Genomic DNA, 23,607 nt, shown 5'->3' on the forward strand with positions numbered 1-23,607 from the left:
GACGGGGAAACCTGGTGTGCTGAGTCCATGGAGTTGCAAAGAGTTGGACACGAGTTAGCGACTGAACAACAACAACATGGTAACCATGGAAAGATTTTACATCATGGGAATGATTGATGTGCTTTAGGAAGATCATTATTAGCATTTTGTAGACAGAGTTGGGGAGAAGGCAATGGCAACCCACTCCAGTACTCTTGCCTGGAAAATCCCATGGATGGAGGAGCCTGGTAGGCTACAGTCTGTGGAGTTGCGGAGAGTCGGGCACGACTGAGCGACTTCATTTTCACTTTTCGCTTTCATGCATTGGAGAAGGAAATGGCAACCCACTCCAGTATTCTTGCCTGGAGAATCCCAGGGACTGAGGAGCCTGGTGGGCTGCCGTCTGTGGGGTCTCACAGAGTTGGACACGACTGAAGCGACTTAGCAGCAGCAGCAGACAGACAGAGTTGGATAAGACCCGAAGTAAGGACACCAATTATGGAAGAGACAGGAGATAATGGTGACACCCTGATAGTGGCTTTAGGGCTGGAAAGGAACAGGGAGATGGTAGAGACCAAATTGGGCAGATTTAGAGGAATTGGTGACTGAGAGCTCTGTGGGGCTGAGCTCCATCTTCTTGGAGCCTGAAGGTTGTTAAGTGAAGGAATGCTGTATGGTTCCAAAATATGAAATAGGATTTCCACTGTTCAGGTCTACAAGGAAAACAACTTTAGTTTGATTTGTCCTCCTGTTGACTATTCCAAGGCTTCCCATCTCCCATTCCAAAAGCATGAAGAGCAGAGAGAATCTGCTTTGTTGGGATTTTTCCTGGGAGATTATTAGATGACCCGTAAACCCACTTGAAGATCTACCTAGGGATTCTAGCTCTTTTTAAATATTTGCGTCCCCTGATTTTTCCTAAGTGTACAAAGTTTATAAAAATGCCATTGCTAAGGAATAGTAAACGTGTTTTTGCTAGTGAGTGTATTTTTATGCCCTACTTTTCATTTAGAAAAACTGTTTAGAAAGTGACCAAAAAAGAGGTTCAATACAAAATGTGTTACTGTCTCTTTCATGTTCAACTAAATTTGTATCTCTTTACTTTTTTAGGGGAAAACATAATTAATTGTCTGAAAATGACCCAGGTGAAGCCCTGATTTGTATACATCTATGAATGTGCATTTAGCTTGTATCACTACACACAGTCATACCTGGGGAATTTACTGCTAGTTTTATTGGATAATTCTGTCATTAGAAAAATTAGATACTCTGTCTAGCCATTGTAAAAGAAAAACTACATCTTAAAAACAAGAAAGATGTTTATTTTCTACTTAGCTTCCTCTTTGAGTTTCTTCATTTTTATTTATAGAAAAATATCCCCCTAATCTATTTCTTACATGAGAAGACCTGAACTTATGGATTGCTAGAATATAGGAGAATCTTGAATTAGAGTGCCTTTAGTCTAATTATCAGATACATGCCTTAACTTTTAAAACTCGACTTGAGGCTTATCTGGAAATCCGTGTACTGGGACTCGTGAATGCCACTGATCAGGATGACTGATGCTCAGACTGGGAGCCACGTGGGCCCCTGGTCTGGTTCAACGCCGCGGCACTCTCTTCCATTCAAAGTCTCAAATGTCTGCCCCTCTGCAAAGCCGTGAGGCCAATGTCTGTAGCTGCTAAGCATGAAATCCCCTGCTTCTGTTTGTTTCTTTTGTTGCCACGAGTTAATAGGGACAGAGACAGGAGACAGCCCAGAACAAAGCAGAAATAATGGAGTATTTCACCCCAAAAAGGAATGTGGATTGAGAAATACAAAGGGGAAGGCAAAGACAGGCTTAGTGTCCTGAGGCAGTGTGATGCATTGGACAGAAGCCTCAGCCCCGAGACAATTCTGGGCCAAAGCCTTCATCTATGAGCTCAGAGCAGCCTGCATGGCCGAAAGGTTTGACCCATCTTATGTAAAAACAGTTTATTGTTTTTTCCCCAACCAGGGTCTTAAAGGGCCATAGGATTTTTCACCTCAAAAAGTGGATTGCCCTTGTAACATGGAGAGGAGTCGTCTGCTGGGATCTGCCTGGTGATCAAGGGCCTCTTCACAGTACTCTGTCACCCTGCTGATTATTTCTGTAGCCGAGGGTGCCATTTTGAATTTATATTCTTCTCACATCTTTTGCAAGACCTACTATGTAGTCCCAGACATAGAGCATTTTTGAAATTCATTTTTCTTCTTGCATATGGAAAGAAAGGGTTAGCTAAGAGCTTGCATGTTCATATAGGCTGTCTCTTTGACGTGAATTTCCAAACAGCCCAGTTTATTCATGTATTTTCTCCTATACTCTTCCCTGACATGTTTTATTTTGTGTAGTATTTGCTTGTTTTATTTACTTTATTAAAGTATAATTTACATGCACATATATTTTAAAGGAGAAAATTTGAAGACTCTTCCTTTAGAGGTTTTTCCCCCTTATTTACCATGCTCAGAATCAGAAATCTCTGCCATTAGCATGGGCTTTTCGTCAGAGACAGGCTTTGACCTTTCCATAGGACAAAAAAAGAGTTAAATGCAAGAAGCAAACAGCAGGAAAAAGACGCTAGCAGCCCTCCAGCGTCCTCTTTTCTTCCAGCCCAGCCAGCTCCCCCTCCTTCTCTGCTCCCTAAAGTCAGCCTGAAGGAACCCAGTTCCTTTAACTCTCCTGGAAGAAGGATGCAGTTTTCTGCCTGGAATCAAAGGTACTTCAGCCATGAATGGGACAGTGCAAAGAAGGAAGCATCACTGAGACTCACATCTTCCCCTTCCTTTGCCAGGCATCTGTCCAGTTACACAGGCAGGCTTGTTAAAGCCTCCCTTCACTCCCTCAGGACAACATCCCTGACTCCAGACGTGGCCGTACCAAGGCCAAGAGGACATGAGTAAGAGCTCTGGAGCCGAATGGCCCTGGTTGGAGCCCCAACTCTTGTCTCTTACAAACTATCTGGCCCAGTTTTGTATCTGTACATTGCCCTGTTCACAGAACGCCCCTAATTTCGCCTCTGTATGACACACCCTCGGGTATTAGAGGCTTTTCATTCCCATCACTCAGAAAATTCCTCTGGAGCCAGACTGCCAGAGTTCAAATCCTGGTTCCACTTAAACAACCATATTTAACTTCTTTGGGCCTCCCTTTCCCCATTTTAAAATGGGAAGTGCAAAGTACTTTTCTCATTGGTTTGTTCCTAAGAGTAAGTGAATTAACACTCACAAATCATTTATATCTTGTGCTTAATATAGTACCGATCACCTTTGGTTTTGTTCTTGTGTTATTAGGACACAATTCTTCCTCATGTCTTTTTCAGAGTTTAAGCAGTTCTTTCAAGCTGTATAAACATTTAGTTGTATTTTCAAAAGATAGACTCATATTTTATTATTATAGACTTGGGAAATATTTAAAAATAATATTTTGTATATTAACACAGTTAATATTTTTTTTCAGTGAATGTGTTTAGTGTTAGAAAACATTCTAGAAATTGACTTCTTTTCAAAATCTTTTTTGTCATTGTGAGAGTTGGTAAAAGTCAGAATGTATAGGTGTCTCTTTGGTTTTGAAACAAAACCACCTAAGAAATATATCCATTTCAAGTTATGGGTGACTTTTCTCTTGCTTTTAGGTACCAATTAACTAATTTTTTGTTAATCTGACACATATTCATTAGGAAACCTCTGGGTTTTGTTTGGCAAGACCTGTTTTACTGATAAATAAGGAGGAGATAGTATGGGGCTTGGGCAGTGACTGTATAGCTGTGGGAAGCCCCAACACTGACAGAAGAAAACTTTCCAGGAACTCTACAGAGCCTCAATCAAACTGAAATCATGTACAGAATAAAGTCAGGTAGTCCAGATGAAAAACAGAGCATCACTTGAAGCAAATGCCATGTCCCCAGAGGCTAGGGATTAAGTGAGACGGGATGGTAGGAGATCTGGCAGTGCAAGGGCCAGTGCCAGAGGGGAGGATCTCGAGCAGGACTCTGTCTAGAAATGTGAATTGTGTGACAGCTCTGCCTCTCTGCTTTGGTGCCTGGCCACCCTGGGTGGCTGTAAAATTAAACTTTTTGACCGAGTAATCAGACCAGGGATTATTGGGTCAGTGTGCATAAATCTGTTACCTAATAATTCTTGCAGAAGTCAGGAAAAAAATATATGTGGCCTAATACTAACCACAGCGCTGGAAGTATGTTAAAGGACCAAGGAGTGGAAGAAAGGAATAGTTCTCTCTGATGGAATTGGAGACCTTCTGGAGGAGATGTCATCTGAGCAGAACTTTGAACAGAAATTTGTCAAGTAGAGAAGAGGAAGAGCCTTTCTTTCTAAGTACACGGGACCCGGGTGGCATAGAAACACGAAGTGCTCAGGCTGTTTGAGGGACTAGAGAGTGATTTGGAGGATGGCTGGTGTCATTAAGGTGGAGCTGTAGAGGGAAGAGTGAGACACGGTAAGTGCTTCATTAGTGCTTTACAGCGTCGGGTTGTTGAACAGTTGTTCAGTGAGTCCTGCCGTGTACAGTTCTCTGCCAGTTTACCAATGTCTGGTACTGTCCCCAGCAAAAATGGGGATATTTTAAGATAATCTTGCTGCCTTGGTGCTAGACCACCAGGCTGAAATACAACTCTTCACCCTGGCGATTTAATCTTTTGCCTTTTTTTTTTTTCCTTTCCTGATACATGTATGTGATCATCCTCCTTCAAGAAAATATTCTTGAATATTTTGGCTTAGGCTTTTTGGCTAATCTGCCTTTCGGCACAGGCTTATACAATTTGTCCAGAGTCTACAACACAGAGTTACTACTGGTGATTCAGTGTTGGCCCTCTTCAAGACATTGGCTCACCGTTTCTCACATACAGTGTTGGTAGAAGCTTGTGAACTTAAGCTGGCAGGAAACAACCTCTTAACATGATGAGAGAGAGACTTGGTTCTTTTGGAAAGGAACAAGTCATAACCGACCCTATGTGAACAGACCTACGAACTGAGCAGTCTAAGCAAGAGACCATGACCTTGGTTGTCTGCTGGCATCCTCTATGCGGACTCACCCTGTTCTCTGTTCACTTCCCTGCTGCAAGTGAAGGTTAAGCTTTGTGTCTTTTAGTGTCTTTGGTTGGACTGGGATGGCATGGAGCATGTGGATGCAGCTGTGGGCCGGTGGAAGGGAAGTAGCATAGACTGGGCTGCATGGTGGACTGCCAGGCCCTTACCCAAGAGAGATGACAATCATCTAAAATATCTTAGTGAGATGAGGCAAGGTAGTAAATACACTTACTTACTTGTATGTTACCGTCTTGTAGCATAATGCATTGAACTAATGCCTTATAACATCCTCCTAAAGAAAGGAAGTGGCTGATAGTATTAAAACGTTACTGGTTAATCATGGGGAGACTGAAGCCGGCTAGGTTTATGGGCCTGCACAGAATCATACAATGCCTCAGTGTCTGGCCTGGGAATGAAGCCTGAGTTTTCTGTGTGCTGTCAGGACAGCCGACAGCTTTGTGTTTAGCATTGTACGCCACTGAAAGGGGCTTACTCTTAACAATGCACGGGCTGCTTTACGAGACAGACACAATGAACTTTGGTACAGTATAGTCTAGAGGCCAAAATGAGTAATTTTAAGTAAATTGACTACGAGATCCAAAGCTTCATTAAGTATTAAAGTGAAAACTGTAGTTTTTAGGGACTGACTCAAAAAACATGAACATTCTTCCCCCATTTGAAGTAACAGAGTTTTAAGCGTCTTATTTTGTTGGCTTCAAATCTGACACTTTCCCTGTCAACCATTGGATTTATTTATTTCAAATAAACACCCAAAGAGTCTTATAATAATTGTCAGTTTAACCTTTATGCTTTTTATGTTCCAAAATGTCTTATCTCTATAGCCTGTGTTTTTGGGGTGGGTGGTTTTATTCGGATTTAGTTTGAATTCTTTCAGAACAGTTAAAATACAGAGACTGAAATTCAAGAAAGAGATTGGGGGGAGAGGGGAAATATTATATTAGGTGTCTTTACCAGGCTGAAAACATGGGGTGGAGATGGCATCATAAGAGGATAGAGAGACAAGATAAAAGACAGGAGTAGAGTAGAATGTCACTCCTCAATTGCCTTTTATGTCAAACACATCTTAGGTGACCTAGAATAAATGAGCAGATGATGTAGATATTTCTGGGTTTGGCTGCAAAGTTTTTACACTCTGGAATTTAAAAAGAACATGAAGATAAAATTCTGAAACATTTTCCAAAATATGTTGAGTAATATTGGCATATGAATGATAGAAACTGGACAATATATGGCAGTCAGTTCAGTTCAGTCACTTAGTCGTGTCCTACTCTTTGCAACCCTATGAACTGCAGACCCCAGGCCTCCCTGTCTATCACCAACTCCCAGAGTCTACCCAAACTCATGTCCATTGAGTCGGTGATGCCATCCAACCAGCTCATCCTCTGTTGTCCCCTTTTTCTCCCACCCTCAATCTTTCCCAGCATCAGGGTCTTTTCAAATGAGTCAGCTCTTCTCATCAGGTGGCCAAAGTATTGGAGTTTCTGCTTCAAAATCAGTCCCTCCAATGAACACCCAGGACTGATCTCCTTTAGGATGGACTGGTTGAATCTCCTTGCAATACAAGGGACTCTCAAGTGTCTTCTCCAACACCACAGTTCAAAAGCAGCAATTCTTCGGTACTCAGCTTTCTTTATACTCCAAGTCTCACATCCATATGTGACTACTGGAAAAACCATAGCCTTGACTAGACGGACCTTTGTTGGCAAAGTAATGTCTCTGCTTTTTAATATGCTATCTAGGTTGGTCAAACTTTCCTTCCAAGGAGTAAATGTCTTTTAATTTCATGGCTGCAATCACCATCTGCAGTGATTCTGGAGCCAGGAAAAAAAAAAGTCATCCACTGTTTCCAGTGTTTCCCCATCTATTTCCCATGAAGTGATGGGACCAGATGCCATGATCTTAGTTTTCTGAATGTTGAGCTTTAAGCCAACTTTTCCATTCTGCTCTTTCACTTTCATCAGGAGGCTCTTTATGTCTTCTTCACTTTCTGCCATAAGGGTGGTATCATCTGCATATCTGAGGTTATTGATATTTCTCCCGGCAATCTTGATTCCAGCTTGTGCTTCCTCCAGCCCAGCGTTTCTCATGATGTACTATAAGTTAAATAAGCCATGTGACAGTATACAGCCTTGATGTACTCCTTTTCCTATTTGGAACCAGTCTGTTGTTCCATGTCCAATTCTAACTGTTGCTTCCTGACCTGCATATAGGTTTCTCAAGAGGCAGGTCAGGTGGTCTGGTATTCCCATCTCTTTCAGAATTTTCCACAGTTTATTATGATGCCCACAGTCAAAGGCTTAGGCATAGTCAATAAAGCAGAAATAGATGTTTTTCTGGAACTTTATTGCTTTTTTGATGATCCAGCAGATGTTGGCAATTTGATCTCTGGTTCCTCTACCTTTTCTAAAACCAGCTTGAACATCTGGAAGTTCATGGTTCACATACTGTTGAAGCCCGGCTTGGAGAATTTTGATTATTATATTACTAATGTGTGAAATGAGTGCAATTGTGCGGTGGTTTGAGCATTCTTTGGCATTGCCTTTCTTTGGGATTTCAATGAAAACTGGCCTTTTCCAGTCCTGTGGCCACTGAGTTTTCCACATTTGCTGATGTATTGATGCAGCATTTTCACAGCATTATCTTTCCAGATTTGAAATAGCTCAACTGGAATTCCATCACCTACACTACTAGCTTTGTTCATAGTGATGCTTCCTAAGGCCCACTTAACTTCACATTCCAGAATGTCTGGCTCTAGGTGAGTGATCACAGCATCGTGATTAACTGGGTCATGAACATCTTTTTTGTATAGTCCTTCTGTGTGTTCTTGCCACCTATTCTTAATATCTTCTGCTTCTGTCAGGTCCATACCATTTCTGTCCTTTATTTTGCCCATCTTTGCATGAAATGTCCCCTTGGGATCTCTGATTTTCTTGAAGAGGTCTCAAGTCTTTCCCATTCTATTGTTTTCCTCTGTTTCTTTGCATTGCTCACTGAGGAAGGTTTTCTTAACTCTCCTTGCTATTCTTTGGAACTCTGCATTCAAATGGGAATATCTTTACTTTTCTCCTTTGCTTTTCTCTTCTCTTCTTTTCACAGATATTTGTAAGGCCTCCTCAGACAACCATTTTGCTGTTTTGCATTTCTTTTTTTAGGGATGGTCTTGATCTCTGTCTCCTGTACAATGTCACGAACCTCTGTAGTACATCAGGCACTCTATCTATCAGATCTAGTCCCTTAAATCGATTTCTCCACTGTATAATCATAAGGGATTTGATTTAGGTCGCACCTGAATGATCTAGTGGTTTTCCTTACTTTCTTCAATTTAAGTCTGAATTTGGAAATAAGGAGTTTTGATCTGAGTCACAGTCATCTCCCGGTCTTGTTTTTGCTGACTGTATAGAGCTTCTCCATCTTTGGCTGCAAAGAATATCATCAATCTGATTTCGGTGTTGGCCATCTGGTGATGTCCATGTGTAGAGTCTTCTCGTGTGTTGTTGAAAGAGGGTGTTTGCTATGATCAGTGTGTTCTCCTGGAAAAACCCTATTAGCCTTTGCCCTGCTTCATTCTGTATTCCAAGGCCAAATTTGCCTGTTACTCCAGGTGTCTCTTGACTTCCTACTTTTGCATTCCAGTCCCCTATAATGAAAAGGACATCTTTTTTGGGTGTTAGTTCTAGAAGGTCTTGTAGGTCTTTGTAGATCTGTTCAACTTCACTTCTTTAGCATTACTGGTCAGGGCATAGACTTGGATTACCGTGACATTGAATGGTTTGCCTTGAAAACAGAGATCATTCCGTTTTTTTGAGATTGCATCCAAGTACTGCATTTTGGACTCTGCTGTTGACTATGATGGCTACTCCATTTCTTCTAAGGGATTGTTACCCACAGTAGTAGATATAATGGTCATCTGAGTTAAATTCACCCGCTCCAGTCCACCAGTCCATTTTAGTTCACTGATTCCTAAAATGTCAGTGTTAACTCTTGCCATCTCCCATTTGACCACTTCAATTTGATTGGAAACCTTGATTCATGGACCTAACATTCCAGGTTCCTATGCAATATTGCTCTTTACAGCATCAGACCTTGCTTCCATCACCAGTCACATCCACAACTGGGTGTTGTTTTTGCTTTGGCTCTGTCTCTTCATTCTTTCTGGAGTTATTCTCCATGATGTTGGGCACCCACTGGCCCGGGGAGTTCGTCTTTCAGTGTCATATCTTTTTGCCTTTTCATACTGTTCATGGGGTTCTCAATGCAAGAATACTGAAGTGGTTTGCCATTCCCTTCTCCAGTGGACCATGTTTTGTCAGAACTCTCCACCATGACCCGTCCGTCTTGGGTGGCCCCACAGGGCATGGCCTAGTTTCATTGAGTTAGACGAGGCTGTGGCCTGTGTGATCAGATTGAGTAGTTTATCAGTCACCTGCAATTTCATCTTGATGAAAGATGAAAGATTAAGATTGATGACCATTTGGGCCAGGGTACGTAGGCCAGTCTTCTTTTTAAGAGATAGTTCAGGGGAATTTCAGTAGAGGAGCTGAGCACAAATGGGGGTGTTCAGAGCAGGAATAGGGTCTCTCCCCTCTGTTCCCAAAAAGATCAAAGCAACCCAGTAAGAGAGACTAGTGGTGTTATCTGTCATAGCTGAACTTGGCAGAGCTCTTCTTAGTGCATGGCTGCTGGCCAGTCTTTGAGGGAATGCATACATACATATATCTGTCTCTCAGGAAAACTCTCATCATGAGTCCAGGGGACTTCTTTCTTTTATGGGTAAGAAGAAGTTTGCAAAAAGTCTGACATTATCAGCCAACCTTCCTACGAATCTGCGATGTGATGTACTGGCATCTAGGATACTTTTTGTAGTTCTAGTCATTAATCTTGTAGGAGAGATGAAATTGAGCTCAAGTAAGCCCAGAGAAAATTTACTAATCTGGTTGAGGAGTGGGAGGGGTTTGCTATATGAAGGCAGACGGAAATAATTAGGACTTCTCAGACTTGAAAAGACTGAGAAGAAATATGATTAGAGTTTAATAAATCCATGAAGAACATGGGTTAGATGATCATAGAATTTACCAGAAATAGGCAGAGCTTCTTAAAAAAGAAGGAAAAGTGAATTTAGGACAAAAAGAAGTTCTATCATACCAAGAAAGTAGGTCCTGCACGTCAAAATCACTCTTTTAGGAACTGGACTAAAACTTCTGGCATTGGAGAGAAGTGAAAAAGTCTAGTATTTCTCAATGTTAAGACTATTTTCTTGAAGTATGAGGTGCCCAGAGAGAATCGATCAAGCTTCCTGTTAACGTTTACATTTTCTTTTCTCCTTTCTTAGATGATATTTAAATGCCATTCAGTAGTTATTCTTTGAAAGTGGATTCTATGCTGTGGTCTCCACTAAGCACTGGGGATACTGAGATGAAAATGGACAGATATGGTTCCCACAGTCTGGTGATGGATAAGAAGCTAATTGTCTGTGTGATGAATTCACAGCAAATGTGCTCTGAGAGCTTGACACAAATTGCTCACATGCTCTTAGCATCAGAGCAGGCAGTGGTGAGGAAGTGGTTCTTTAACTGGAACCTGAAAGTCAGTGAAGCGTTCACCGCGCCAAAAGTTGGGGGAAAAGGGAGTGGCATGTGTTGAATGCTGTGCGATGCCAGAAGGTCAGTGTTAGTGGAGGTAGAGGATTAAGATGGAGAGTTACAGAGATGAAGCTGGAGGCTTGGGTGAAGCAGATCATGGAGGGCCCTGTAGACCACCAGGATCATAATGAGAGCCGCATAAGAGAATAGAGGGGGCAATGGTGAATGTACTAGGACTCTTTGGAGGATTTTGATGTCCAAGCAGCAATGACCTGGGCTGGAGGGAGGCAGATAGATTCTAGAGCTATTTCAGAGGTCGTACAGATTGGACTTACTGACTATGAGAAGTGAGGGTGAGACATAGTCAAGCTTGATTTGTAAGAGTATGACAGCCCGTTAGACCTCATATTTCATCTGCATAAGAAGAATTAGCACAGACTTTTTATAGGTCTTTTCTCTCATGATCTCCAAGGGACCAAGAAGTCAATAGATCTGCATCTGTCTCATCTCCCTGTCTCCTCCTTCCTCTCATGCATCTTTCAGGGCCTAAACACTTTATAAACTAGGTGGCTTCTAATAAGTGGATGTCAATTAAGTAGAAAGACCAAAAACTGCATGAATGATTTCCAGTCTCCCAAATCCTAGTCTTTTAGCTGTTGCAGAGCAAGCACTAGTTCATAGTACCCTGAGGTCATTTGACCTGAAGCAAAATTCTAGGTTGTGTCAGAAGAGGAGTTTTGTTTCATTTGCTTTTCCCAAAAGTGGAACTCCTTCTGTTTGGTGGTTTAGGAAGGCCTAGTTGAAGTTCCAAGGGTGGTATGTGATTTTCTTTGTCCAGATTTAAGAAGTCAGTGTTTTTGTTGTTGTTGTTTTTTTTTTGTTTTTTACTAAAATTGACCAGTAAGGGAACCTTTTCTGTCACTTTGCTTTTTCAGCATATTTTTTCCCAGTTTCTCATCTCATTTAGATGATAGCCTTGATGAAGCCCAGTCACCCCATTATTGGCTTCTCTAGTGGCTCAGATGGTAAAGAATCCACCTGCAATGCAGGAAACCCCAGGTTTGATCCCTGGATTAGGAAGATCCCCTGGAGAAGGGAATGGCTGCCCACTCCACTATTCTTGCCTGGAGGATCCCATGGATAGAGCAGCCTGGCAGGCTATAGTCGGTCACAAACAGACATGACTTTGTGACTAAGCACGCACAAAGTGTTTCAAAAGTCAGGATGACAGTGATATATGTGGGAACTGGATATAATGATTTTAAAAGAATTTTCTTTTGAAATAATATTAAAGCATTGTAAGACTAGTACATGGAATTTCCTTTAGACTCCACTCAGGTTCCTCCGTCATTAACATTTTACCACGATTGCTTTATTACATTCCTCACCATCTAGGTGTGGAGGTGGTGATGGAGGTAGAGATTTAGAAATGTTCTTAGCTAGTTAACTGCAGATATCAAGACCCTTCATCATTAAGCACTTTAGAATTTGTTTTCTCAGGACAGTGATATTCACTTGGTAACCGTAGTCCAATGATAAAATTTAGGAAATTTACCCTTATGCAATACTGTCATTGCAGGTTCTAATATTCAGTCTCTGTTCAGCTGTTATCTGTTGCCCAACAATATTGGTTTATGGTGTTGTTCCTCCACCTAATCCAGGATCCAGTCCAGGAGGCATTGTGATTATTACGTCTCTTTAGCCTTCTTTAACCTGAAACAGTTCCTCAGCCTTCCTTTGAAGTGTTAGAAGCAGGCAGGCTAATTGTCCTGCGGAATGCTCCTCACGGTGGTGTCCGACCTCCTGGTGCTTGGATGCTGGTGGTGCGTTTTTGACGGGAAAATTGTGCGATGACGGGAAAATTGTGCGATGACGTGGTGCCCCTTGCAGTGCCCGCATCACAGCAGGAGGGGGTCTGCAAGTCCTTGTGGGTCTCATTCCTGGGATATTAATTTTGATTGCTCAGTCAAGGCGATATCCTCGGGCCTCTCACCGTCGAGTCCCCTTTCCACCTTAGAATGAAAAGGTTATTTGGTTACTTCTCAATATGTGATCATTTAAAATGTGACTATGCTTTGCCTCTACAGTCTTATTAAAGAGCCATATTTCCCCTCTCTTGGCAGTGTTTTAGAGCACTCTGCTGCAAGGGTCCGCCGCCTGCACGCCCAGAGTATGACCTGGTCTGCATAGGCCTCACGGGCTCTGGCAAGACAAGCCTGCTGTCCAAGCTCTGCAGTGAAAGCCCTGACAGCGTTGTGTCGACAACAGGTGGGTACTGCACCAGGGTCCTCGTCCTTTTCTTCCTCTCCCCTGAGATGCTCTCTTTTGCTTCCTGTGCTTTGGTGGGATCCCCTCATTTCACTGAGATGGTTCAGTGAGTTTATTATTTATTTTCAGTTACTCTTATTTTTCAAACTATATTTAAAGGAGGCTTTAATAGCATCAAATTGTACCTTCCATCCCTCTAGTTGGTCATTTCAGTGCCACTGAATAAATCAATCCAGGAGAATCTTGATAGAAAATAACTCTGCAGCCTAGACTCCTAGTACTGTGACAGATGGGTTCATCTCAGACCCATTGAGTGTCCTTCTCCCTTGAGGTGTCACCCTAACCTGCTTGTGTTGGTCACATACTCCCTACACAGTACAAGTGATAATCTCAGTCTTCTTCCTTGGAAGATGGTGGGCACAGGGACCATCAGTCAGGCTTACCATGTTCACTGAGGTGGCCTAGAAAAGTCAGTCTAGGCAGTGGTTCTCAGTCGGGGCACATTTTGCTCCTGAGGGGATATTTGGTAATGTCTGGAGACATTTTGATTCTTACAACTGGGGGAAGGTGCGGCTGACTTCTTTTGTGTAGAACCCAAGGATACTGTTAAATATCCTACAGTATACATGATGGGCCCCCACCAGAAGGAATTATCCAGCTCAAAGTGCTACCAAGAGCTTTTGTCACTCCCCCAATACTTCCTCTTTTTCACCTGAAAATGAAAGGAAAGACAGGTGTTAATTAAAGGAAATTATGGAAGAATAGTTGAAGGAAATGAAAAACAGAGGTACTGTGGGAGGAGTGGGCTGAGACATTGTCTGCAAAACTTAAAAGATTTTTTCACGCAGACAGCTTACTTTGAGCACCTACCTTGGAGAAGGAAATGGCAACCCACTCCAGTTTTCTTCCCTGGGAGATCCCATGGAAAGAGGGGCCTGGCAGGCTACAGTTCATGTGGTTACAAAAGAGTCAGACATGACTTAGCCACTGACACAAGCTCAAGCAAGCACCATGTGCTAGATCCAGGGTTAGAAACTGGGGATAACTCTAGTTAACATTCCAGAGAGTCAGTCTACTGGCCACATAGACATTAAGCTTGTGTCTAGAAATATACAAAGGAGGAGGAGTGATCAGTTTTGCTTGGACTGGTGGGAGGAAAGGATGATGCATGGCTTGTCCAAGCGGTAAGAATAAGAGAGTGAGGTAGAAGAAGAAAGAAGATTTGGGGGGCAGAGGGGAAGTCTGTGTAAAGGCAGAGAGGCCTGAAACAGGTTGCTGCTTCCTGGGAACCACATTTCCATGTGGCTGCAATGCATGGTTTGTAGAATGTCAGGAGTCACAAGAGATAGGCAGTGGCCAAATCTTGGCAAACCATTTATACTGTGCTCAGGAATTTAACTCTTAGCCATTAAGTAAGGCAGTGGTGGGAGGGAGAAAGGGAGACATCAGATAGGATATATCTCATCTTCTGCTGCCCACTTCTCCCTCTGCCCTCATCTTTCCCAGCATCAGGGTCAATGAGTTAGCTGTTTGCATCAGGTGGCCAAAATGTTGGAGCTTCAGGTTTATCATCAGTCCTTCCAGTGAATATTCAAGGTTGATTTCCTTTAGGATTGACTTGTTTGATCACATTGCAGTCCAAGGGACGCCTCATGAGTCTTCTCCAGCACCACAGTTTGAATGCATCAGTTCTTCAGCACTCAGTCTTCTTCATGGGCCAATGCTCACATCCATACATGACTACTAGAAAAACCATAACTTTGACTATAGGGACTTTTGTCAGCAAAGTGATGTCTCTGCTTTTTAATACATTGACTAGGTTTGTCATAGCTTTCCTTCCAAGGAGCAAGCGTCTTTTAATTTCATGGCTGCAGTCACCATTCGCAGTGATTTTGGAGCCCAAGAAAATAAAATCTGTCATTGTTTCCACTTTTTTCCCTTCTGTTTGCCATGAAGTGATGGGATTGAATGCCATGATCTTCATTTTTTGAATGCTGAGTTTTAAGCCACTTTTTTTACTCTCCTCTTTCACCCTTTCTGCCATTAAAGCGGTATCATCTGCATATCTGAAGTTGCTGATATTTCTCTCGGCAGTCTTGATTCCAGCTTGTGATTCATCCAGCTTGGCATTTTGCATGATGTACTCTGCATATAAGTTAAATAAGCAGGGTGACAATTCAGCCTTGTCCTACTCCTTTCGCAGGGGAGTGACCTATAGAACAACTTCAATTCACCTAATATATGAGTAACACCTAATATTTTAATGTATCAAGGTGAGGGTGTAGAGAAAGGGATAGAAAAAAATAATTGAAGAAATGGTGAATGAAATGTTACCAGTCTTGAAGATAAATAACAAATCCAAGACATTCATCGAACCACAAGCACAAGAGATAGTACACCAAGTCATGTCTTCATGAAATTACTAAAGCCAGTGATAGTTTGTGATAGTTAATTTTATGTGTCAACTTGCCTGGGCCACAGTGCTCAGATATGTAGTCAAACGTTCTGGATATTTCTGTGAGTGTGTTTGTTTATGTATATGTATATATATATAATGAGATTAATATATAAATCAGCAGACTTTGAGTAAAGTTCTTTATATAATGCAGTTTGTCTCATCTAATCAGTTGAAGACTTGAATAGATCAAAAGACTGACTTCCCCAGAGCAAGAAGGAAGTCTGTGCTGGCCTTGGGACTTAAACTGCAGCATCAACTCTTTCCTTAGTCTCTAGTCTGCTGACCCACCTTGCAGATTTTGGACTTGACAGCCTCCATGACGTTATGAGTCAATTCCTATAAACATTTTTCTGTGTGTAGACACACATCCTGTTGGTTCTGTTTCTTTGGAGAATGCTGAGTAATACAAAAAGGAAATCTTAACAACAGAGAAAAAAATCACACAGAAACAAAGATAAGAGTGACATCAGATTTCTGACTGGAACCAATGCAAGGGAAAAGGCAGTGGAGTGCGTCTTTAAACTACAAAAGGGGGGGAACTATCAGCCTACATCCAACAGAAATGTCTCTCAAAAAGAAAGTAAAAATAAAGACTTTTTCAGATGCAAAAGTAGTGAAAGTATTTATTGCTAGCAGACCTACATTATAAGACCAACATTGTAAGAAAATGCTAAAGGAAGCTCCTCAAGCAGAAGAAAGTAATTCCAGATGGAAACCTGGATCTGTACAAAGCAAAGTAGCAGAAATTGTAATTACTGGATAATTGTATAAGATTTAGTTCTTATTCAAATCTCTTTATAAGATTAATTGTATAAATAAAAACAGTAGCAATATATTGGGGGGTTTATAACATATAAATGTAAAATGCACGAGAACAATAGCGTAAAAGTCATGGGGGGAAACGGGAAGTATACTACTGTTAGGTTCTTACATATGAAGTAGTTTAATAACACTTGAAGGCAGGAGAAGGGGACTACAGAGGATGAGATGGTTGGATGGCCTCACCGACTCAATGGATATGGGTTTGGGTGGACTCCGGGAGTTGGTGATGGACAGGGAGGCGTGATGTGCTGCAATTCATGGGGTCGCAAAGAGTCAGACACGACTGAGCGACTGAACTGAACTGAACTGAAGGTAGACTATAATAAATTAAAGGTATGTTATGAAGCCTAAAGCAACCACTAAAGTAACAAGCAAAATGTGAAAGCGAGTAAGGCAATAAATGAGATAAGAAAGAATTACAAAAAATAGTTTTAAAAAGACAGGAAAAAGGGAAACAAGAATATATGGGACAGATAGAAAACAAATAGCAAGGTGATACATTCAAATCTGACCATCAGTCATCAAATTAAATGCAGAAGGTTTAGATTCTTCAATGAAGAGACTGAAAACGATATGATTAGATTAAAAGCAAGACCCAAGTAGGTTAAATGTAAGAAGATGGAAAAAGATATATCATGCTGCTGCTGCTAAGTCGCTTCAGTCGTGTTCGACTCTGTGCGACCCCATAGATGGAAGCCCACCAGGCTCCCCCATCCCTGGGATTCTCCAGGCAAGAACACTGGAGTGGGTTGCCATTTCCTCCTCCAATGCATGAAAGTGAAAAGTGAAAGGGAAGTTGCTCAGTCGTGTCCAACTCTTAGTGACCTCATGGACTGCAGCCTACCAGGCTCCTCCATCCATGGGATTTTCCAGGCAAGAGTACTGGAGTGGGGTGCCATTGCCTTCTCCGATATATCATGCTACTAGGGATCAAAAGAAAGTTGGTGTGGCTGTATTATGTCAGACAAGTTAGACTTTAGAGCAAAGAGTAATTCTGGGAATAAAGAAATTCATTTCATAATGATGAAGGGGGTCTGAATCAGAGGACATAATGATGCTAAAACATTTATGTATGTAATAATGGCTTCAAAATACACATAGCAAAAACTGACAAAACCCACAATTACAAAGATTTCAATACTTTAAATTATTGATAGAACACATATGAAGAAAATCAGCTAACAGGTAATAGACTTGAACAACAATAACCTTGACCTGATTAATATTTATAGAACCCTCTACCCAAGAGCAACAGAGAATCGTCTTCTCAAATAAGACCATATTTGAGGGCATGAAACAAGTTTCAGTAAATTAAAAAGGATTAAAATACGTTGTCAGATCACAGTGGAATTGAATTAGAAACCAATAACAAGATCATCTCTGGAAAAGTCTCCAAATATTAGGAAGCTGCTGCTGCTGCTAAGTCGCTTCAGTCGTGTGCGACTCTGTGCGACCCCATAGACAGCAGCCCACCAGGCTCCCCCATCCCTGGGATTCTCCAGGCAAGAACACTGGAGTGGGTTGCCATTTCCTTCTCCAATTAGGAAACTGAACTACTTCTATATATCAATGGATCAAATAAGAAATCAAAAGAGAAACTGTAAAGTATTTTACACAGAATGGAAATATAACACATCAAAATTTATGAGATGTCTGTAAGCATGGACACTGGGGGCATTTCATAGCTTTAAACCCCTGAATCAGGAAAGAAGGCCCTTAAATCAGTGACCTCAGCCTCCACCTTAAGGAATGAGAAGAACTGACTAAACCCAAAGTAAGCAACAGAAAGGAAATAATAAGGATCAAAGTGAAAATCAGTGGAATAGAAAAACAATAGAGAAAACTCATTAGATCAAAAGCTGGTTCTTTGAGAAGATCAATAAAATTTATAATAACTCTAGCCAAGCTGATGAGGAAAAAAAAGATGGCACTAATTATAGCATCAGAAATGAGAGAGGTTACATCAAGGTAGATTCTATAAATATTAAAAGGATAATAGAATATTATGAACAGGAGACGTCCCTGGCAACTCAGTGGTAATGAATCCGTCTGCCAATGCAGGAGACACGGGTTTGATCCCTGGTCCAAGAAGATCCCACATGCCACAAAACAACTACCTGCTGAGCCAGCTCTCTAGAACTACTGAAAGCCTGTGTGCCTAAAGCCTGTGCACCGCAACAGAGAGTAACCCCCACTCTCTGGAGAATGCCCACATGCAGCAGTGAAGACCCAGCACCGTCCAAAAGAAAAAATATATGTATATATCTCTTTTTAAAAAAAGGATATTATGAACAACTTTATGCCAGTAAATTTGACAACATAAATGGACAAATTCCTTGAAAGATAAATCATCAAAATTCATTCAAGAATAAATAGAACACCCAGATCTGTAGTTAGTAAAGAAATTGAAATTATAGTTTTTTTTAAAAAAACTAGTTGGTTTCACTGGTAAATTTTCTTGAACATTTGAAAGAGGAACTAATGCCAGTGCTACATAACGTCTTTCAGAAAATTGAAGAAGAGGGAAAACTTTCAAATTCCTTGTATAAGACCAGCAAGTTTAATGTTAAAACCAGACAACAATATTACAAGAAATGTAACATACCATATTCCTCATGAACACAGATGCCAGAAATATAAACAAAAATCTAGCAAATAAAATCTAACAGTAGTATATTAATAGGTATTATCCTTTAATATTATCATGACCAAGTAACATTTATCCCAGGAATACAGGACTGGTTTCACATTCAAAAATAAATAAATTTAACTTATATTATCAGTAAGCTGATATCGATCATCTCAAGAGATAAAAAAACATTGATTTCTGATAAGAAAAAAAGAAACTCTCAGCAAAGTTGGAACAGAAAGGAATTTTCTCAACTCTTAACGGCCATTTATAAAAATCTATAGCTATTGTTATACTTAATGATGAAATACAAAACTTATTCCCAGTCAGATAAAGAATAAGACATGGATGTCTGTTATTACCACTTCCATTCAGCATTGTAGTGGCGATTCTAGGCAGTGCATCAGGCAAGAAAAAAGAAAGGGCTTCCAGATTGGCAAGGGATAAGTAGAACTTTGTATGTTTGCTATGTTTTCTATGTATAAAATTTGATGAAATCTGCAATTTTACACCAATAAATTAAGAGATGGCTAATGTGAATTTAGAGTTGATAATTTTGGAGATGTGAAAATTTGAAGGATAACTTCAATCATTAGTTTTGGAAAATATTGTCTTTAAGACTAGAAGCAGACAGAATGGTGGACAAATGTTAGCCAAATATTGAATTCATTCAGATGGATAAACAAATTCCCTAAAAGTTAGTATATGGAAATCCAAAGGTCCGCATATAAACAAATGTCACAACTTCAAGTGGGACATTATTAAGAGGTGAGAGACGATACCACTCTAATGGCAGAAAGTGAAGATGAACTATAGAGCTGTTTAATGAGGGTGAAAGAGGAGAGTGAAAAAACTGGCTTAAAACTCAACATTCAAAAAATTAAATTCATGGCATCTGGTCCCATCGTTTCATGGCAAATAGATGGGGGAGAAGTAGAAACAGTGGCAGATTTTATTTGGGGGGAGTACAAAATCACTGTTGGAAGGCTACTGCAGCCACGAAATATAAAGGACGCTTGCTCCTTGGAAGAAAATCTATGACAAACCTAGACAGCATGTTAAAAAAGAGACATCACTTTGCTGACAAAGATCCATATAGTCAAAGCGGAGGTTTTTCTAGTGGTCATGTACAGATGTGAGAGTTGAACCATAAAGAAGGCTGAGCACCGAAGAATTGATGCTTTTGAACTGTGATGCTGGAGAAGACTTTTGAGAGTCCCTTGGACAGCAAGGAGATCAAACCAGTCTATCCTAAAGGAATTCAACCCTGAATATTCATTGGAAGGACTGATGTTGAAGCTCCATTACATTGGCCACCTGATATGAAGAACCGATTCACTGGAAAAGACTCTGATGTTGGGAAAGATTGAAGCAGGGGGACAAGGGGGAGACAGGATGAGATGGCAGGATGGCATCACCAGCTCAATGGATATGAGTTTGAGCAAACTGCAGAAGATAGTGAAGGACAGGGAAGCCTGGTGTGCTGCAGTTCATAGGGCCGCAAGGAGTCGGACACGACTTAGCAACCGAACAACAACGACAGGTGGTAAAGTGGTAAAGCATAGAGACACAGCTTGTGCTAGGTAACACTGACACGGGAAGAAAGAGCTCTGCTTGCTGGTACAAAGAGGACGGAGAAGCACGTAAGAGAATGTTGGAGCCCAGAGAAGACTTTTCTTGACAAAGGTGAGGCTCCCTGGATTTAGTGGGAGGGCCTTGTAATGGTTAAGGGAGAGCAGAGTTGGGCGTGAGGTGTGAGGTGAGGATGTAGAAGAGAAGGGGTAGATGCTTGTTGGTTGAGTCTGTGTGTTTATTGTAGCTAATGAAGGTGGGCAAGATGTTGGAGAAACTAGTGGTGACAGAGGAAAGAGGGGTGGAGGCAGAGGAGAATAAGAATGATTTCAGTTATCAGTGGACCCACAGAACCCCAGTCCAGATAGACGTTGCTGCTGTGCTCAAACTCAACTTCCAGTTCCTTTTGTTGTATATGTATGTAGTGGAAGAAGAACGAAGGAGGTAGAAGAAAGGTCCTGTAATAAATGACAGAACCCAGTGGTGGAGGTCAGAAGGCCACACGTCCATGTGAACACTCGATGTGGAGATGGGGAAACAGTCACAGGAGGCCTATGGAGAATAATGTACACAGTGAAGGAGCAAGAGACCTAACTATATGAAAATTTTGAAAGACTGGAAAGCTAAAATTCAGAGGAAAAATATAAGTGAAAGCACTGCTATTGAGAGTTTATGACTGTCCCATTTAGAGAATTCAGTCACATTCTCAAATAGTACTGAGAATCTAAATGATAAATTAAGCTAAGTTCACAAAGAGAAATTCATAAAAAGAATTAATGGGAAACAGAAAGGTACAGCTTTATCAGAAGTCAATTTTACTAGAAAAGAAATGAAATGTTCAGTTCAGTTCAGTTCAGTCGCTCCGTCGTGTCCAACTCTGCGACCCCATGAATCGCAGCACACCAGGCCTCCCTGTCTATCACCAACTCCCGGAGTTCACTGAGACTCACGTCCATCGAGTCAGTGATGCCATCCAGCCATCTCATCCTCTGTCGTCCCCTTCTCCTCCTGCCCCCGATCCCTCCCAGCATCAGAGTCTTTTCCAATGAGTCAACTCTTGGCATGATGTGGCCAAAGTACTGGAGTTTCAGCTTTAGCATCATTCCTTCCAAAGAACTCCCAGGGCTGATCTCCTTTAAAATGTTAATTTATAGCTAAATTTACCAAAGTTTTCATTAAATTTTGTCCCAGTGCTATGAAGATTGTGGTTACCTTTGTATGCACATGAATTACTGGTGACATTGTGATTGGTGTTGCCTACCCCTCTTTTTTTGGAAAGCAGTTATTCATATAAATTAAAGGTTACCAAAATATTTACATCCCTTGGCCTAGTAATAGTGTCAACTGAGAATTTACGGTAAGCATGTAATTTCAGAGAAACTATATGAACAAATGATTGCAACATTTTGTATAACTGAAACTTTAAAGTAATTTAAATGTTCTGTATCAAAGGAGTCTGTTAATTAAATTGTGGTACATCGATTGAAATGATCATATATTGAGAAACATATACAGCCTTCTGTAGAAGAAAATTAAATTTACATTTTGAAAATTAAACCTTGGAAAACTGCTTTTAAATTGAAAATGGGAAAAAAAATGTAAAAAATAACAATAGGCTTTGTTGGTATGGTCGAATTATGTGTGAAATTTTATTCTAAATTATTTCTCTATTTTATAGTGTTTCGATTCTATCAAGCCAATTAAAGATGAAATATTTGTTGGGAGAGTTTGGAACAGTTGAAAAGATAAATTGAGAATTAGTTTCTTAAAATGAAAACACATCACAAGAAGGATATGTCTATTTAATTCAGCAAGGCAAGAATCCCTGCCTTTTCTTCATAAGTCAAGGGAATCCAAACTGTGCTGGATTGTTAACTTCAGCAGTCTTTTACTTTGACATAATTTTTAAAAGATACTTAAATTGTCAAAACTCAAAGGACCAAGAAATCCTGCAAAAAGCAGGTCCTGCTGATATAGGGGAAAAAATTGAGTAGCTTGCACATTGGTCTAGAAGCAAAAGTGAACTTTGTCCAGAGTGAATTCCTAGACTGTATAACAGCACGAAGCATTTGTCCAGAGTGAATTCCTAGACTGTATCACAGCACGAAGCATTTGCTGATAAAAGGGGCTGTTAACCTGTAGATTACACAGTATTCACTTTTTTTTTTTAAACCAGAGGAGTGGAGTCTATAGGTTTAGGATAATGTATTGTTGTAACACAGAGAATAATCTAGAGAAAATTGAACACTTGGAATTGAAAAAGGTTGAAAAATCTCTTCTAGGGATGTATATTGCTGCACTTGAAAGTTTGTAAAGTGTTATGTCATTCAGCTAAAATACAAAATAATTATAATTTGAAAGAAATATAGAAAGTTTATGAAAATTTGAAGATTTTAATAACTTTAGTATTTTGTGCATACGTGTTAGGAAATAAATTAGAAAGTCAGATTTTGTATCTGCTAAAGGATTGTGTTTTATAAGTACTGATAGATTAAATTTCCTTTTATGTTGTTGAAATCATATTTAAAATTTCGCTAGACCATTGTCCAAACATCACAAAACTACCATGGCCATTAATCATGTCCCTTGGTTCAAGTCAAGGCTACCAGATCTGTAGAATGTCTTTCCTTGAGCAGTTCTTTAGTGATCCAGGGATCTGAGAAGCACACACAGTATCTGTGTACAAATGTGCAGACTTGCGTATGTGTTATGGGAGGTGGGGGAAGGGTGGAGGTTGGGCTGTAGGTCCAAGTAAAATACTTATGTGTTCCACACAATGGATAAAAATAGACTAACCTCCTTCCCAAACCTAATTTTGTTACGATTTCAGTAATGCTTTCCCTGCATAAAAATTTTCAAATCCATCTCCCTTGTATCACAGGCTTTTTTGGATTTAAGGACTCAAAGACAAAAACTGAGTCTATGCAAACAATTATTTCCCCAAAGAGTTACTAAGTCATATATTTATTAAAATTTGTGGGGTTAAATCTTAGGGGAGGTTTCAGTCTTACTAATGTAGCTTAAATAGGCCAGGAAAAAATGACTACGTAACTTAGGCTTCAGCCATCAAATTGTTTGAATGGAGTCAGGAGACCTACCCATGAGCCCTTCAGCCAAATACTGGAGGCCATTGATGATTGACTCAGTTGTTACTGTTTTTCCCTCCTCCTTGTTTAATACAAATAGTGGAATCGAAATGTTAGAGCGGGGATTCAGAA

The 23,607-nt window shown here is 40.6% G+C and overlaps 1 protein-coding gene across 1 annotated transcript in view; it reads left to right on the top strand.

Annotated features, from left to right (window-relative positions):
• The window catches only part of ARL15 (ARF like GTPase 15), a 459,416-nt gene that overhangs the window by 154,531 nt on the left and 281,278 nt on the right, over positions 1–23,607 (top strand). Inside the window, 1 exon segment of the mRNA NM_001014943.1 lies at positions 12,764–12,908. Within this exon segment, the coding sequence (NP_001014943.1) occupies positions 12,764–12,908 (145 nt within the window).

Source organism: Bos taurus, chromosome 20 (genome assembly GCF_002263795.3).
Source record: "Bos taurus isolate L1 Dominette 01449 registration number 42190680 breed Hereford chromosome 20, ARS-UCD2.0, whole genome shotgun sequence".
Classification (NCBI taxonomy): domain Eukaryota; kingdom Metazoa; phylum Chordata; class Mammalia; order Artiodactyla; family Bovidae; genus Bos; species Bos taurus.